The sequence below is a fragment of the Vulpes lagopus genome, chromosome 11 (assembly GCF_018345385.1).
Source record: "Vulpes lagopus strain Blue_001 chromosome 11, ASM1834538v1, whole genome shotgun sequence".
Taxonomy (NCBI): Eukaryota; Metazoa; Chordata; class Mammalia; order Carnivora; family Canidae; genus Vulpes; species Vulpes lagopus.
In genome coordinates this window covers 26,272,326-26,289,072 of record NC_054834.1, presented here as the reverse complement: position 1 = coordinate 26,289,072, position 16,747 = coordinate 26,272,326, and the positions used below count along the sequence as shown (strand labels likewise).

Genomic DNA, 16,747 nt, shown 5'->3' with positions numbered 1-16,747 from the left:
CTTCTGTGCATCAAAATTACACAATCAACAGAGAGAAAAGGAAACCTTTTCCTTTGGAATGACAGAAAATATTTTCAAGTTGTATATCTGCTAAGGGATTAATGTCTAGAATATATGAAAGCTCCTATAACTCAGTGAAAAACAATCTGATATTACAATGAGCAAAGAACTTTAGTAGACTTATTTTAGTGCTATACAAATGAATGATAAGCATAGGAGAAAATGCTCAATAATAATCAATGCTCATTACAGAATTATCATTATGGAAATTGAAATAAAGCACAGTGAGATACCATAGCACATTCACTAGGATGGCTGCTACCAGAGAGAAAATAGCAAGAATCAGTCAGGATGGAGAGAAGTCACAAAGCTTGTGCAGTGGCTGGAAATGTAAAATAGTGCAATGGTTATGCAAACAATATGAACCCTCAAAAAATTAAAAAAAAAAGAATTATTATGATCCAGGAATTTTATTTCTAGGCATATACGCACAAAGAAGCAAAAGCAGAAACTGAAAGAAACATCTACACACCCATGTTTGTTACAGCAGCATTCACAACCACTGGAACATGAAAGCAATACAAGTGTCCATTAATGGGTGAGTGGATAAATAAAATGTGTTATATAATACAATGGAGTATTATTCCACCTTAAAAAGGAAAGAAATTCTCATCACAAAGCACATTCTTAATCCCCACCCCCTATTTCACCCGTTCCCTTCCCATCGCCCCTCTGGCACCCACCAGTTCCTTGTATTTGAGTCTGTTTTTTATTGCACATTTGAAACTAATGTACGTTAACTATACCTGAATTAAAATAAGTACATAAATAAATGTGATCATTTATAGCAAAAAGAAAAATAAAGGAAATTTTGTCACCTGATCAACATGGATAAACTTTGAGGGCACTATGCTAAGTGACAGAAGATGGTCACAAAAAGACCAAAGACTACATGATTATACTTGTATGAGGCATCAAGAGTCTTCAAATCACTGAGACAGAAAGCAGTGTTTCTGGTGTTTTTAGAAGCTGGGGGAGGGAGGATGGGGAACTTGTGCATCGGGGACAGAGTTTCAGTTTTGCAAGATGAAAAGAGGTCTGCAGCTGGGTCATACAACTGTGTAAACGCACACAACACTACTGAATGGTCTACTTAACACTGGTGAAGAGGGTACATTTTACATGTTTTTCCCCAATTGAAATTAATCTCAGATTCAAAGCTTCAGAGGTGGGGCAACACAAAGGCTCAACAACCCTTCAGCAAAAACTATTCAACAGGAAAGAATAAGGCCAAGAAGCGTTGGGGGCCAACAAGGAAGGAAGTAAAAGAGAATGAACACCTTCATCTGCAGCCTTACAAATAAGCCAGAACCAAAGAGAAGAAACCAAAGAGAAGTACATCCACATGGTAACTGGACAGTAGGAGCCAGAGGTAGGAGAGTTTGCTACGGCCTTTGTCTTTAAGGAGAAGATAGATTAAAAAATTGTTAAAGAAATTTGGCAAGAAGGGAGAAAAAGAAAGCAGACTGAAATGAACTAAGATGTCAGAATCTAATTAAAACATACTCATAAAATGTGTATATAAATGGACCAAACTCACCAGCTCAGAGACAAGTGTCTTCAATTTGGATTAAAAATAAATCCAGCCATACAACCTTGAGAAGATGCACATAAGGCATTAAGTCACTTAACAAAAACTTGGAAAGTTATATTATTCAAACCTTAACTTGAAGAAAGCCAGTTTAACAGTGTAGCTTATCATAAAGTTCTAGAAAGAAATTGTCAGTACAGATGGAGTTTCACCACGTGATGACAAAATATTCAACCCCCAAGAAAATAGAAGTTAAATTATGTACTTATGTACATAAATAGATATTAATAGATAATAATAATAAATGATAAATAGATAATAATAATAAAATAGATACGTATATAATTTGTTATCACTTTACATGACTCAGTAGGGCAGCATACAGTAAATTTGTTTCTTTATTTTCATATACACACATAGTATATAAATACTTGTATAGATAGGCAAACTATATATGAAAATATATGGTTGAAATCAAGACGATGACAGAAATTGACAAAATCACCCTCAGAGTTGGAGACTTTACCATCTCTCCATTGCTGGAAGGACAAAGTACAAAATAGTTAAGATTTAGATTCAGATTTGGCCAACACAATTAACAAGCTTAAGAACCTTTATCTAACTTACAGGCTGCTGAATCCCACATTTATGGACTCTTCTCAAGCACACATGAAATAATTAGAAGATATTCATCGTGTACCAGGCCATACATCGTCAACATATATCCCAAAGCTAGATATATTTGAGATTTTTTCCTTACCATTTGGCACCAATGTACGTTGTCTCAGAGTAAAGGAGCAGCCATCCCAAAAAGAGTGGAGGTAGTGCCTCTCGTCCTTGTCATAGAATGAAACTCAAAATAAAATTAAACAGACTCATGAAAAAGTAAAGAAGCCACATTTTGGTGCAACCGTGTTTGTGGAAGTGAGACATGATTTCCTGGTGCATAATTGGGATAATTACCTTAGTATTAAGATGCATAACACAGGTCCATGCCCTGATTTATCTTTTCCTTAATATTAGCTCGTGATGGTTTTCTCCCGCTGCTGTCTTGCCCAACAGCCGCCACCAAGTTTCCTGTTCATCCTCCCATGGACAAAAACGAAGCTTTCCTCTAATTGCCCACAGATGCCAGGAGACATCTGGGAATTAATGTTCGACTTGCAGTTGTCGAAAAATGTTGCCCCTTGTTCAGGCCTCAGTGTGGTAGAAGGAAAGATATCTATTTTCCACCTAGATGGAGGGAGGATCAGAACCAGCTTTCACTTTTCTGCGTACTGTTGATACAGCCCTGTTCCCCGATAGTCCCATAATTAATTCTCCACTGTGACTGTGCAGTTCCTCACTGGGGGCCTGGGGCTCTCCTGGAGAAAGTCTCACACATCACACCTCCCTGGAGACGTCCTCCCTGGCGGTCCTCAGAGACACAGGGGCACTGCCTTCGCTGAATGAAAAAAAAAATGTCAGAAAAGCTCTGCAAAGGCTACTTCAGGATATTATAATCTTATGATGGGTGGAGAAAATGATGTTTTCTGAAAGATCACAAAGGAGAGAGGGCCCTGGGCAGAGTCACTTAAAGACCTGGCTGCTGGCGTTCATCTCACACCGTGCCAACATCTGAGGACAACGGGGTCACGTATTCAGGGGGCGGTTTTGAGGCTCCACCTCTCGGACTTGTCGGTCTCTATTTCAGCAGCTCCAGACACTGAAGTTTGCTGTCTATAAATAGTAATCTTGCACAAGGAGAAACAATAGTTACATAATCCCTCTTTGCTTACTTTTGACTTCAAGCATCAGTAGCTGAAGGGAGTTTGAACTTTGGAATTTTTTTTCTAATGTGGGTTATTAGAAACCTATAGGCCCTTGAATGAGGCTCAGCATATCACGCAGGCGTGGCATGCCCCCTGGCTGCATCCCCCTGTGCACCTGTTCACGGATCCGCAGTGGCAGGAGTGGTTGGAAAGGCCTCTCTTTCTATGAGCACTTGACTGCATCTTCTGGGATGGGTGTGGGCCTTATATGACATTGCTTTGGTTTAAATGGTCCCTAAGCATGCACCCAATTTTTAATTTCTTTTTTTTAAGATTTATTTATTTATTTATTTATTTATTTATTTATTTATTTATTTATGAGAGACGCACAGAGAGAGAGGCAGAGACACAGGCAGAGGGAGAAGCAGGCTCCATGCAGGGAGCCCGACGTGGGACTCCATCCTGGGTCCCCAGGATCATGCCCCGGGGCCAAAGGCAGGCGCTAAACCGCTGAGCCACTCAGGGATCCCCCATCCAATTTTTAATAATTGGCAAACCTGAAGCTTCACAGAGATAGAAGATCATTATGAATACAAGTCCTTACTCAAACGTGTCAAAGGAGTTTGGCCCTACTGCCTTTTGACTAGGCTGCATTGCCTCAATGATTAAAGTCATGGTCATGCACGCTTTCTGCGTGAATCATGGGTAAATACGAATGGGTAGTGGACTCCTATTATGACAGTATTGAAGCCTTGAAAAGTCTGGAAGAGCACTGAGCATCTTGAAGATTAGGGGGCCTGATAAACCCTTTGTGCTCTAGTGTTTTGTTTTTTTGTGTGTGTGTGACGCAGTGGTTGCGTTTCTGGAGTAGCGTCAACCCTGAGACATCAAACAAATGGCATAAGTCAGGAGACGGTATTGGGTTGTTTTGAATTTTTTAAAGATTTTTATTTATTGATGAGAGGCAGAGACAAGGCAGAGGGAGAAGCAGGCTCCCTGCAGAGAGCCCAAGGCGGGACTCGATCCCAGGGCCCGGGGTCATGCCCTGAACTGAAGGCAGACGCTCAACCGTGGAGCTTTCCAGGCGCCCCACAGGAGATAGTATTGTGATAAACCACCACCTGATCTTCCAGAAGGATGAGGCTCCCCTAAAGCTAATGTAGGCAAATGTTCAGAGGCCATCTACAGAAAGGAAGAAAGCTGCTTGTCTGAATCCAAACCAACATCATCCATAGACCCAGCCCATTACTCAGTGCTGAAAGGAGATGAGCCGTCAAGCCATGAAAAGACATGGAGGTACCTCAACTGCATGTTATTAAGTGGAAGAAGCCAATCTGAAAAGGCTCCCAACTGACTAATTTCAACTTTGTGACATTCTGCAAAAGGGTCTAGCTAAACTGCACTACACCCCATAACTGCTAACTTGTGGGAGTGGAATTCAAATTCCAGGTTTTTCCAACGGCGTGTGCTTCCATGTGGTTACTGGCCCCTGTGCATGGTTAGGCGGGTGCACAAACAGGGGGATGCTGACAGGCAGCTGATCAGAACCACTGGATTTTTTTTCTAGAAGGAAATGGTGACTTTTTTTTTTTTTTACAAAAGGAAATGAGAGTTTAAAAAATTATCTAAAAGAGTAAATAATGTGGCAATACCTTCCCGTGTTTGGACTCAGATGGCGTGTGCCCCTCTTGGCGGGGCTAGAGCACATCTTTGACTATCCCTCTTTCTCTTTCACTTCCTTCCCTTAAGAGACTTTTTTTTTTTTTTTTAAAGCATAAGTCAACCTACTGTTGATTCCTGATGCTGTTTTCCTGGGCATCAGAATGAAAAATGTATTGTGTATTGTGGCTCATAAAATTGGGGTTCAAAGAAACCATGTAATTCATAAAATCCATCTCCATATTTCATGTGCTACAAAACAGGGGCCCGGGGAAAGGGTGTGAGCGAGTCTGGGGTCATGAGTCAGTGCAGGCTCGGGCCTGTCGCTGTGGCCCGCGCGTGGGACAGAGCTGCCAGTGAGCACAGGGGACAGGCTCTTGCACGTGGCTCAGGCGGGCTGGGGACCCTGGAGCGACCCAGGCCTGGGGGTGGGGGGCTCTCAGAGGCGCCTGTGCTACAGCTGCTTTCCACATCCTGCTCTGCAGCCCCGTGTTCCCAATTAGTATTAAATGAAGGCAGCAGGGAGAGGCCTGAGGCTCCCCAAGTGTCTGCTGCACGACTCAGCCGGGGAAGGCCTCTGCCAAAAAAAAAAACAACAAAAAAAAACACGTTGCTAATTAGCACCGTTGAGGCTGTGCCTCCTGAGGCCTCTGGGAGGCCCCTGGGAGCAGCACCGGGCCTCACCTTGGCCGCCCGTAGCTCAATTAAGCAGCTTGTTTGCCTTCTTATTAGCAAACTTGTTAGCGCCTTGCCCGTGTCCCCTGAGCCACTCACTAGCTGGCTCGCCAGGGAGGAAAGCTTGGTGCAGGGATTCCTTGGCCGGGTGGGTCTGGCCGTCCAGGGATCTGGGTGCTGGGACAGGCTTTGCGGGGCGGGGGCGGTGCCCCTGTGGGCCCGAGGCTCCCCGAGGCTCCCCTGCTTGGCCCAGGGCAGCGGAGGCGACCGCCGGCTTGGCTAGGGACCCAGAATTCAGCGCCACTGCCTGAGACCAGCGGAGAAGCCGGGGACAGTAAGGCTTGGCCCAGACAGCTGCTCAGGGTTGGGGCTTGGCGTCCTGCTGCTGGGGGGCAGCAGAGTCTCTGGGCCCAGGGCCGCAGAGCCCCCACCACGGTAGCACCTTGTAGCTGAGCGAGGCCCTCCCCTCGGCCTCCTCTAGGCCTCAGGTGCTGTCCGGCCCCTCCCCGGCCCCGAGCATTCCCTCAGGCCCCACCTGTGGGCACAGCTCTGGGCCCCCTGCCCCCAATCTCAGGAGCCTCTGCGCCGAACAAGGCCAGACAGGGCACCTGTTGAACCCCATCCAGGAGGCGAAGGTCTGAGGCCCCGGGAGCCTCCCCAGAATGGACACCTCGTGGATGGGGGGTAGGTTAGCCCTTGTTCAGGAAGCTCAGCTGAAATAACAAAGTTGCCTGATCTGGGGGCTCCTGGGTGGCTTGGCCGTTGAGCCTCTGCCTCCGGCCCAGGGCGTGACCCCGGGGTCCCTGGATCGAGTCCCGCATTAGGCTCCCTGCATGAAGCCTGCTTCTCCCTCTGCCTCTCTCTCTCTTTCTGTGTCTCTCATGAATAAATAAATAAAATCTTTAAAACAAAACAAAAAACAAAGCTGACTGACCTTTCGGCCTGCTCAAGACCAACCATCAGTAATTTTATTCAATGCTTATACATCTACCACCAACACATCGGTAGCAATGACAGAGATGCTATTTGAGAGCCCAGGGAAGTGGGTGTACGAGCTCATACGTAAGGAAACTGAGGCTCAGTGTTCCACGACCAGTCTAGGGAACGGATGGACCTAGTGATGGTGCCCAGGTGAGGTGGGGAGGAGGACATTCTAGGTTAGGGACCAAAACAGGCAGGTGAGCAGATGGGCTCCTTGATCAGGGCCAGTCTGGAATCGCCGGGAAAAAAGGCATGTAAGTGGGACACACAACTGAGGGCAATGGGTTCAGAAAGCGCTAGGGCCCATCATCGCCCTGGTCCTACCTTCTGCACCTGCCAGGAGACTCACCTGCAGCGTGTCAGTGCGCCCAGTTTCCCTTAGACACAGAAGAGTCGTCGGCCTGTCAAAGCTCAGACCTGCCCATTCCCGCTCCCCGGGGCTCCCCTGCCAGGAATGAGTTTATAAATAAGTCAGGCCACCATCCAGCCCTTGGGCCCTGGACCCCAATCCAGATGCCCAAGGCCAGGCTCTTGTTTGTCCTGAGGAGGGCGCTCGTCCTATCACCTGTGGAGCATGCACAAGGGTCTGTGTCTGCTGCAGTGCGCGGGCAGCTGGGGACCGGGATGGTCCTTCCTCCCTCATCCATTCAGCAACTGCAGCCTCGCCTAGCAGGAAGCAGACTCTCTTGAAGGATCAGTCAAGAAACTCAGGAAACCATCTGATCCCATATTTTCAAACAAATAGCTTTAGAACCATAACACCTGAAGCAGGTATGTACAAGGTAGAAAACAGACTCAAGGGGGGATCCCTGGGTGGCTCATTGGTTTGGCGCCTGCCTTTGGTCCAGGGAGCAATCCTGGGGACCGGGGATGGAGTCCCACGTTGGGCTCCCTGCATGGAGCCTGCTTCTCCCTCTGCCTGTGTCTCTGCCTCTCTCTCTCTATGTCTATCATGAATAAATAAATAAAATCTTTAAAAAAAAAAACAGAAAGAAAACAGACTCAAATAGAAAGTAGAAGTGGGGACTGGAAGCCCTGGCCACTCTCTATACCCTCTTTTCTCCCCTGGTTTCCAGCAAGTCCCTCCACCGAGATCATATAGTTCAGTTTGTTTTTGCTTTTCAGACCAATGAGCCGAGGGCCAGGGGGGTCACAGTCTCCTGCTGAGGATACACAGCTCGATGGTGACAAAGACGGGACTGGAACATGGCAGAGACAGGTCACCGTCCTCGGAGAATTGTTTTTCTGTAAAAATGACCAAAAAAAAAAAAATCCCAAAGATTCCTGGAGCTGCTGTGAAGAGACATGGACCGAAGCCCAGGTCCTGATCCACTCCTGCGGCCTCACTCGCTCTGCCCAGCCAGAGCTGCCATGTGGGGCTGTGCACATTCCCTCCTGCTTCCAGAGCTTGGATTCTGTGACTGCAACACGTCTCAGAGAAAGCGGGGCCACTCTGGAAAACTGTGCGGAGGTTCCCCAAAGGGGTACAAATAGAGCTGCCCTACGACCCAGCAATTGCACTGCTGGGGATTCACCCCAAAGATACGGATGCAGTGAAACGCCAGGACACCTGCACCCCGATGTTCACAGCAGCAATGTCCACAATAGCCCAACTGTGGAAGGAGCCTCAGTGTCCATGGACAGATGCTGGATAGAGAAGCTGTGGTCTATGGATACAGTGGGATATTCCTCAGCCATTAGAAACGACAAATACCCCCCATTTGCTTCAAGGTGGATGGACCTGGAGGGTATGATGCTGAGTGAATAAGTCAATCGGAGAAGGACAGTCATTATATGGTCTCACTCATACAGGGAATATAAGAAATAGGGAAAGGGAAAAAGGAGAAAGGAGAGAAAATGAGTGGGAAATATCAGGGAGGGAGACAGAGCATGAGAGACTCCTAAGTCTGGGAAATGAACAAGGGGTAGTGGAAGGGGAGGTGGGCAGGGGGTTGGGGTGACTGGGTGACGGACGCTGAGGGGGGCACTTGGTGGGATGAGCACTGGGTGATATGCTATATGTTGGCAAATTGAATTTAAATAAAATTTAAAAAAATTAAAGAAAGCAGGGCCCGAAGTGGGCCCAGGAGGAAAGGTCCACATATCCAGAGCAGAGAGGGGGAGGTGTTGGCCCAACATAACCTCTCTCCAAACATCCATTTTTCTCGTCATTTAATAGAAATACAGAACGATCCCCCCACACCGTTCTCTAAGGGCTAAAGGAAGCCACGCTCGTGGGGGCCTCACGCGGAGTGTTCCTGACGGCGAGGGCTATTCCGTAACAGGAGGGCCGTCTTACTGTCCCAGAGCAGGGCAGGGTAGTGGCTACAGAAGGGCCTCCGAAGCCCGGGTCCCTTACTCCATCAATCATCATCTCGACCACCTTCCTACGCCGTGACCTTGGACGAGGTTCTCCACTGCATCTGGCAAAGGAGGCCCCCAGTGGCGTCGGGTCTAAGTCGTTCTTGTGAGGGTTAAATCACTTTGTATTCGGGAAGCACATAGACAGGTAAACACGGCGTAAGAGATGGTGGTCACTTCGGATTTGCCGTGTAGGTTTCTGCGGTGGGAACTCCTCTCCTAGAGCCCGGGTGGTCGCGGACCTCCCGCTGCCGTCACGTGTGGGTCAGTGGAATTGCTAAGACTCCCTGCATGGAGCCTGCTTCATCAAATCAAGCGCTCTCCTCTGGGTCTCAATTTCCAAAATCACCCGGGAACCTCGTGTGGGTTTCTCTGTGCCCTTGCAAAATCGCCACTCTGCCCTAATGCACGGCTTTGGGGTCTTGGGCCTCTTGTCCATCCTTCCAGCATCTCATCCTGGGGGGCATCCATGGGACACCATCCTGGGGGCACCACCCCAGGGGCAGGCCCAAAGCATCTCCAGCGATGGCTCAGCACCGTGCGGTGACCAAAGGGCCCTGGGTGCTGCTGTGGGGATGTCTGCGCACCAACAAGTCAGGGCAGCACATGTCCCACCATGACCCCTGCTGTGGAGCTGCATGTCCGGCCATGGACGGGTGAGTGAGAAAGGAAGGAAGGGATGATTGGACTTCCTGAAGACAGAGTGAGGACGATGTGATGAGGTCCCCTTCCCCCGACCCAGTCATTCATCTCCTCCACCTCAGTGCAGTGCTCCAGGCTCACCCTCTCTCTTACCCCCGGGCTTTTTGAGGTCTCTCTTTTCAGGCTGCCCCACCAGGTACACACGGGAGGCCAGCCCCTGGCTCCCCTCCCTGCATGGCTCCCCTTGAGCAGCAGTACACAGCCCCAGGACCCCTGTGCCCTGGGCGGCAGCTCGGCTCAGCAAGCAGCCTTTCTGCTCACCTCACTGCGTTTTACAAATGCCACTTTGTCCCCTTTCGCTGTGATGCGGAAAGAAGTTGGAAACGACGCGTCCGTGTGACTCACTGGGTCTTTGACACAGGGCCAGCTCTTCGGTTCCTTCCTTCTTCTACATTCACATCAGTGCTATTACTCTCGGAGGAGAGAAATAAGTAATACATTTATTTCTACATGCCGTTTATGTATACCTATTTCTATCTATAGGACACATGTGTACCTATTTCTATAGACTGTATGTGCTATTTACATACTTATATACACATATATATGATTATTTCTGTATGCCATATCCTATATATCTCTATGTATTATATATATATATATATATACTCACCTACACACACTAACATATATATATATGTATATATATATACATATATATATATATATATATATATATATATATATATATATACTTTATTTTGACTTATTTCTCTCTTTCTGAAGTGATAACCTGATGTCCACATGGTGTTCCCGGAAAAAGCTAGAGAATGATACGCATATGTACAAAGACACACATATTCAGACCACAAACTCTGCAGTGGTATTAAAGCTAACATTCTATCACCCAGGTGCTTACACAGTTTATCCATTAAATAAACCCATATATTTTTAATATTTTATTTATTCATTCATGAGGGACAGAGAGAGAGAGAGAGAGAGAGAGAAAGAGAGAGAGAGAGAGAGGCACAGGCACAGGCAGAGGGAGAAGCAGGCTCCATGCAGGGAGCCTGATGCAGGACTCAATCCTGGGTCTCCAGGATCACACCCTGGGCCGAAGGTGGCGCTAAACCACTGAGCCACCCAGAGATCCCCAAACCCAGGTATTTTTAAGAATGAAGCAGGGCACTACTAATAATTATCCTTGGGAAATAGGCATTGACCAAACTCGCTTGGGCAAACCAGGGTATGATCTCACCACGTCACTATATTAATATGGGTTTAAAAAATATTTTTCTTGATAGATAATATACCTACATCATCAAAAATTTTAAAAAATACTATAAATTGCATATGCAGCAGAGCATTTCTCCAACCCGTGTCCATCTGCCCCTTTCTATCCTTGCTAGCCATCATCCCCACGAAAGGAAACAACTTTCCCAAGTGCTTCCTACAACCCTCAAAAGTGTTTCTTTATGCAAAAACAAGTAAATGTAGAGTATTCTCATATGTGCTCTGGAGATCTCCAGAATATTCCACATCGCTGTAGAAATGGCCTGTTGATAACTGGCTCCAGGGCGTTCCATTGTGCGTTTAGGTTATCCAGTCCCTTATGGGAAGGGTCACGGGTCGCTTCCAGTCTTGCCGTTACAAATGGAATTACGGAAGAACTCGGGGCACACATCAGTTCAGATAGTGCAGAGATCTTTGAGAGACAGAGGCTGGAAGAGGGATTGCTGTGCACAAGTGAGTGCGTAGCCCGCCTAAGTCTTGCTAGATTTTCCTCCAAATGTATCACGCTGTTCTCTACTCCCACGAGCAATGCGTGAGACTGTTTCCCTGCAGTCTTGCCAACAAAGGGTGTTTTTAGACTACTGGATCCTTGTCAATCCGAAGGTGAGGAAAGCACCTCAATGTATTTAAATTTCTGTGAATCTTATTATGAGTCAGGTTGAATATTTCTTCATACACTTAAGTGTCCCTGTTGGTTTATAAATGCCTATTTTGGGGTCTGTCTCCCTCACTCCCAATTAAGCATCTTGAGGAAAGAGATGATGTTTTATACATCTCATACATTCCTTAATAGCGTAGAAAATAAAAAAATAAATATATTTAATTAATGAGTAACAGAATCATTGTGCTTTTCTCCCTCCTCATACTATTTAAGCTGCTTTTGAGAATAATTTTTCTATTCTTTGGATCACTTTTTTTTCCTTTAAAGAACAATATCGTATGTAACTATCTCCATAAAACAGAATATTTAGATGAATAAAAATGAAAGAAATCACGTATACAATCGTTTTCAACACTACCTTGTTCTCTTTTGCTGCTTGTAAGTATTTGATGGAGGCATCGAAAGGTATCTCTTGCTCTTGCTCTGTGTCTAATACAGAATAAATATTAGTGAGCACGCCCTGTGGTGGAGGGTGATGTGAAGAAGATAAATAAATGTCTTCCCCAGCCAAGCAAAGCCTACACTTAAAATGCTCCAATTTTTATTTTCTTTCTTCTTGACACTTTTAACTTGAACACGCCAGTCCTTATTCATAAATACCGCCAAATCTTTAGCACTAATTATTGCATTGATCTGGGTTTGTGTATTAGCTTCTTATAAATACATGTGTGTGTCCCGTCGATTGCTTTTCTGCGGGCAAACACACAGTCATGATATACTCTTACTGCCGAGCCGGGTGATATACAATCAGGCGCTATAAAGCGAGGGGGAGGTCTGCCTCAGAATCTCACAGATCCATAACTAAGACTGCAAATTGGGGGTGTTTTGGTGTTTGGGACTGTGGGAAAGGCAGCAATTTTGTCAAATGATGGTTGCAAACATCCATCCTGGAGGGAGGTCAGGTGTTCAGGTGATGCCGAGTATAGGCTGAAGGCTAGAAACGACTGAATGAGAACCTCTAATTGCCCAAGCATCTGAGAACTTTTTACTCGAGTAGAGATTCTTCTGATTCCCTTGGCTACATTATTTTCTAAAGTTAAATTCTCAAAACCTTTTAAACTACTCTAGCTCTCTCAGGAAGATTTTCTAGATTGACTTGAAGAGATGAGATGGTTTGTTCTAAGTTTACGGGTCTATGTGCAAATCTTTCATCTTTAATGTCTTGCTGGCCAACACAGCTTTGCTACCATCTTGTCCTGTGTCTCTGATTCCTAAATGGTAAACTGTGGTTGCACCTACCAATGATGCAGACCTATTATTCTCCAATGGATTAATGTTTTTAGTCTATTACTTTTATGGCCTTTATATCTATCCAGTGCATGCACATGTATGGTACCCAGTTGAGGTCAGGGTTCATATGCTGAATGCAAGGCCTTTCTGAAGATGATGCCAATGGTCATAAACTGAGAGGGATGTCAGGGAGCTGGATCAGGATATCTGTGTGCTAGTGATGGTGGTGGTAGCATAAGCAGTGATGGCAGAGTGGTGGTGGTGGTGCTGGTGGTGCTGGTGCTGTTTGTGCTTGTGCTGGTGGTACTGGTGGTGCTGGTGCTGGTGGTGTTGGTGGTGGTGCTGGTGGTGCTGGTGGTGCTGGTGGTCTGGACAACACTTGGCACATAGCAGATGTGCACTGATGAGAGAATCAGTGAATGGGTGATAGTGGACGTGGGCCATCAGTGGTGGCGATGGTGGTCATCATCGACATGAAGGGGGCCAAAGAAGTATATCAGGGCTGCTGACCTTTCTCAAACCATGGCAAAGCTAGTCATGGGCAAACAGTTGGTTTGGTCTTCTTGGGTCATCCAGTCCTTGTCTTTGGAGGAAATGAAGCTGATTAACACGTCTTACACTGGCAATGTTTTAGAAAGACAACACTCCCTTCTGTTACTGTCCATGTGTGCACAAGATTATGTGAGATGGGCTGTCTCTCTCCAGAGAAAGCTATGTGGAACTTGCAAAAGCTTGTAGTCACCCACAGACGGCAACGGCCCCGAGGCTGGACTCCAGAGCCCAAGAATCAGGGTAGCAGGGTTGAGAAAAGTCACTTGAACAACAGAGCATATGTGCTTCACTTCCCTGTGCTCAACTGCCTGCCTCAGAGGAACCCCTGGGGGAGACCTAGTCACACTCAGCAACCCCGGGGAACACCCAGCACGGAGCCCCAGGGAGGCGAGCATGTGCAGGAACATGAGGTATAAGTAGGGGAGAGTGTGGGGGTGGAAAGGATGCTGAGGAGGTCGCTGTGAGTGTCACTGTCATCCCAATAGTCAGGTAATGGGCAGGGAGGGGGTGGCACAGGTGAGCGTAGGGAAGCAGAGGACCCGGGGAGGGTGTCGACCCTTCCTGGAGGAGGCCTGTTAGGGTGTAGGGTGTGGGAGAAGAACTCTGGGGACCTTAGTGTAGATCACCTTTCTCCCCCTTCACCCCAAATACATTTTCAGTGACTCCAGGGAACTATGACCTTTCTGTGTTTTAAGAGTCTTAGAAACATCTGTTCAAAACTTGTTTTAAAAATTTATTTAGAGAAGAAGTTGAGGGGGAGAAGAGGCTTAGCTCAGTGTGCATTGCGGGCCAATGACGCAACACCGCCAAAGCCAGATCCCTGATTCAGAGAAGCCTCTTCTTTATACCACAGGACTTCTTGCTTGGACTTCTGACCGCAGGGTTTTCCTCCAATGGAATTTCTGGTGCATTTCTCTGGTGGGGATCATCTTTCAAAAGACACGGTGTGTCTGCTGAGGGAGCGAGCACCCTTCGGGCACCGTGCAACGGAGATGCCAGGGACTGTTGTCAGAGCGCCTGCATTTCCGTCATTCCCCACCTCTTCCTCCAGCGCTTGTAGGCACGGTCTATAAGCTCCAGTGGGGCTTCCAGGAAGAGTCCCTGACAGTCACATATGGGGGATGACCTCTGTCTTTTCCACAGCCCAATTTGGCTGGTCTTTGCATCATTGGAAGGTACAGGAAGGATAGAGGAAGGATCGTTCCTATGTGTCCTATTTCCTGATGGTGGAACAGGGACAAAATCCAGGTCCCTGACTCTCCAGAACCCAATACTATAAATTAGAAAAGAGTTGCAGTGGGGTCAGGGGCCTTGGTCTCGAGGTCCAGCTCTGTCAACAGCAGATCTGGTCACGGGGGACGGACCACTTCTGCCTTCAGGAGGGCGGCTCCTCTGCGGCAAAGGGAGGGCATTGGCTAGAGAACCTCTGTTCCCACCAGGTGCCCACGCTTCGTTGGCACGAGGACAGTTTTCCAAAGAGAAGGAGATCCTGGAGCGGCTCCGAGGGCTCATGGATCGGCTGAACCGCACGTGGCCGCAGAGCTTCATTCTCACTGGGTTCAGGGCCCCCGGGCCCGTGCGGCCGCTCGCCTTCCTGGCTACCCTGGGCGTGTATGTCCTCACGCTGGCCTCGAACTTGTTCATCGTTGTGCTGGTGCAGGCGGATGCGGGCCTGTCCACGCCCATGTACTTCTTCCTCGGCGTGCTCTCCTTCCTGGAGGTCTGGTACGTCAGCGCCACGGTGCCCACGCTGCTGCTCACCTGGCTCTGCAGGTGCCCCCCCATCCCGGCGGCTGGCTGCTTCCTCCAGCTGTACGCCTTGCACTCCCTGGGCATGACGGAGTGCTCCTTGCTGGCCGTCATGGCTCTGGACCGCCACCTGGCCATCTGCCGCCCGCTGCACTACCACACGCTCATGAGCAGGAAGGTGCAGCTGGGGCTGGTGGGGGCCGCTTGGGTGGCCGGCTTCTCGGCGGCCCTGGTGCCAGCGGGCCTCACGGCCGCCCTGCCTTTCTGCCAGAAGCAGGTGGCCCACTACTTTTGTGATCTGGCTCCCCTGATGAGGTTGGCTTGTGTGGACACGGGCTGGCACGCTCGAGTGCACGGGGCGGTGATCGGTGTGGCCACGGGCTGCAACTTTGTGCTGATTTTAGGACTGTATGGGGGTATCCTGAGGGCGGTGCTGAAGCTGCCCTCGGCCGCCAGCCGGGCCAAGGCCTTCTCCACCTGCGCCTCGCACGTGACCGTGGTGGCCCTGTTCTTTGGCTCTGCCTTTGTTGTCTATGTGGGGCTGCCCGGGAGTCAAGCTGAGGGCACAGATAAGTGTATCGCCTTGGTGTACACCTTTCTCACCCCCTTCCTCAACCCCATCATCTATACCCTTCGCAACAAGGAGGTGAGAGCGGCGGTGAAGAGGGTCACCATCAGGGTCGGGACTGCTCTGAATCAACACTGACGACATCTGTTATCGCCACTCAGCTCCTGGGCCACGGTGGGAACCAGCTGGTGGGTCGGCCAGACATCCGGTCACAGCAACAGTAAACCCCCGTGAACGAAGCCGTCAGACGATGGGTCACACGGGCTGCCAACGGCCACTCGGGGAGGACGTGGTCTGGGTAACCAGGCTTCACAGCCGTGGAAGGAGGGGCAAGGGGGACAGGGTTTTCATTCCATTCCAATCCAACAGGGGTGGGGGGTGGGTGGGAAACACCACAAAGGAGAAGGAGAAAAGCAAACCAACAGGGTCCGATGTAAACTCCTGACCAGGGGAGACAGCACGACGTGGGGAGAGGAAGACCATGTAGAGCTGGGGGCAGGGGGCAGTGTCCCAGAGGAGGGGTGGGACCGCGGAAGATGGGAGCCGGCAGGCAGGACCCCAACGGGCGGCAGTGAGCGTGGGCGGAGCGGGTGGGCGCAGCTGGCCTGGCCTGGCCTGGGCCGCAGCCCTGCCGGGAGCAACAGGGTCGCGGGGTCGGCGGCTAGGAGCCCGACACTACTGCTGGCTCCCCGCTGGGGGGACGATGAGGGTGTTGTCTGGGTTCCCACCCATCTTCACGGACTATTCCTGGGAAAGGGTCTGGAGCCCCGCTAAACGGACAGAAACCAAGCCGCCCACGGAAGAGCTCTGTGCGCCCTGTAGACGAAGCCCACGTGTGCCAAGGAGAAAACGGGTCGGGACAGAAAGTCGGGTCACATTGCCTGCCTTTTCCCCGACTCCCCACCCGCCGGGTCCTCTGCTGAGCAAAGTCTGAAAACTCCCGTCCTCTGGCCATGTGCGGATGGGAGGCCCGCCGCTGCCGGGGGCCCGGGCCTAGGGAGGCGGCCGGGAGCCAAACCCTGGTGCAGAGGAGG

General features: G+C 48.9%; 1 protein-coding gene across 1 annotated transcript; it reads left to right on the top strand.

The window, feature by feature from the left end:
• The first annotated feature begins 14,906 nt into the window (after positions 1–14,906).
• On the top strand, positions 14,907–15,851 carry LOC121471521 (olfactory receptor 6N2-like). Its single transcript, XM_041722337.1, has one exon. The coding sequence runs from the start codon at positions 14,907–14,909 to the stop codon at positions 15,849–15,851; it is 945 nt and encodes a 314-aa protein (XP_041578271.1).
• Positions 15,852–16,747: the final 896 nt, after the last annotated feature.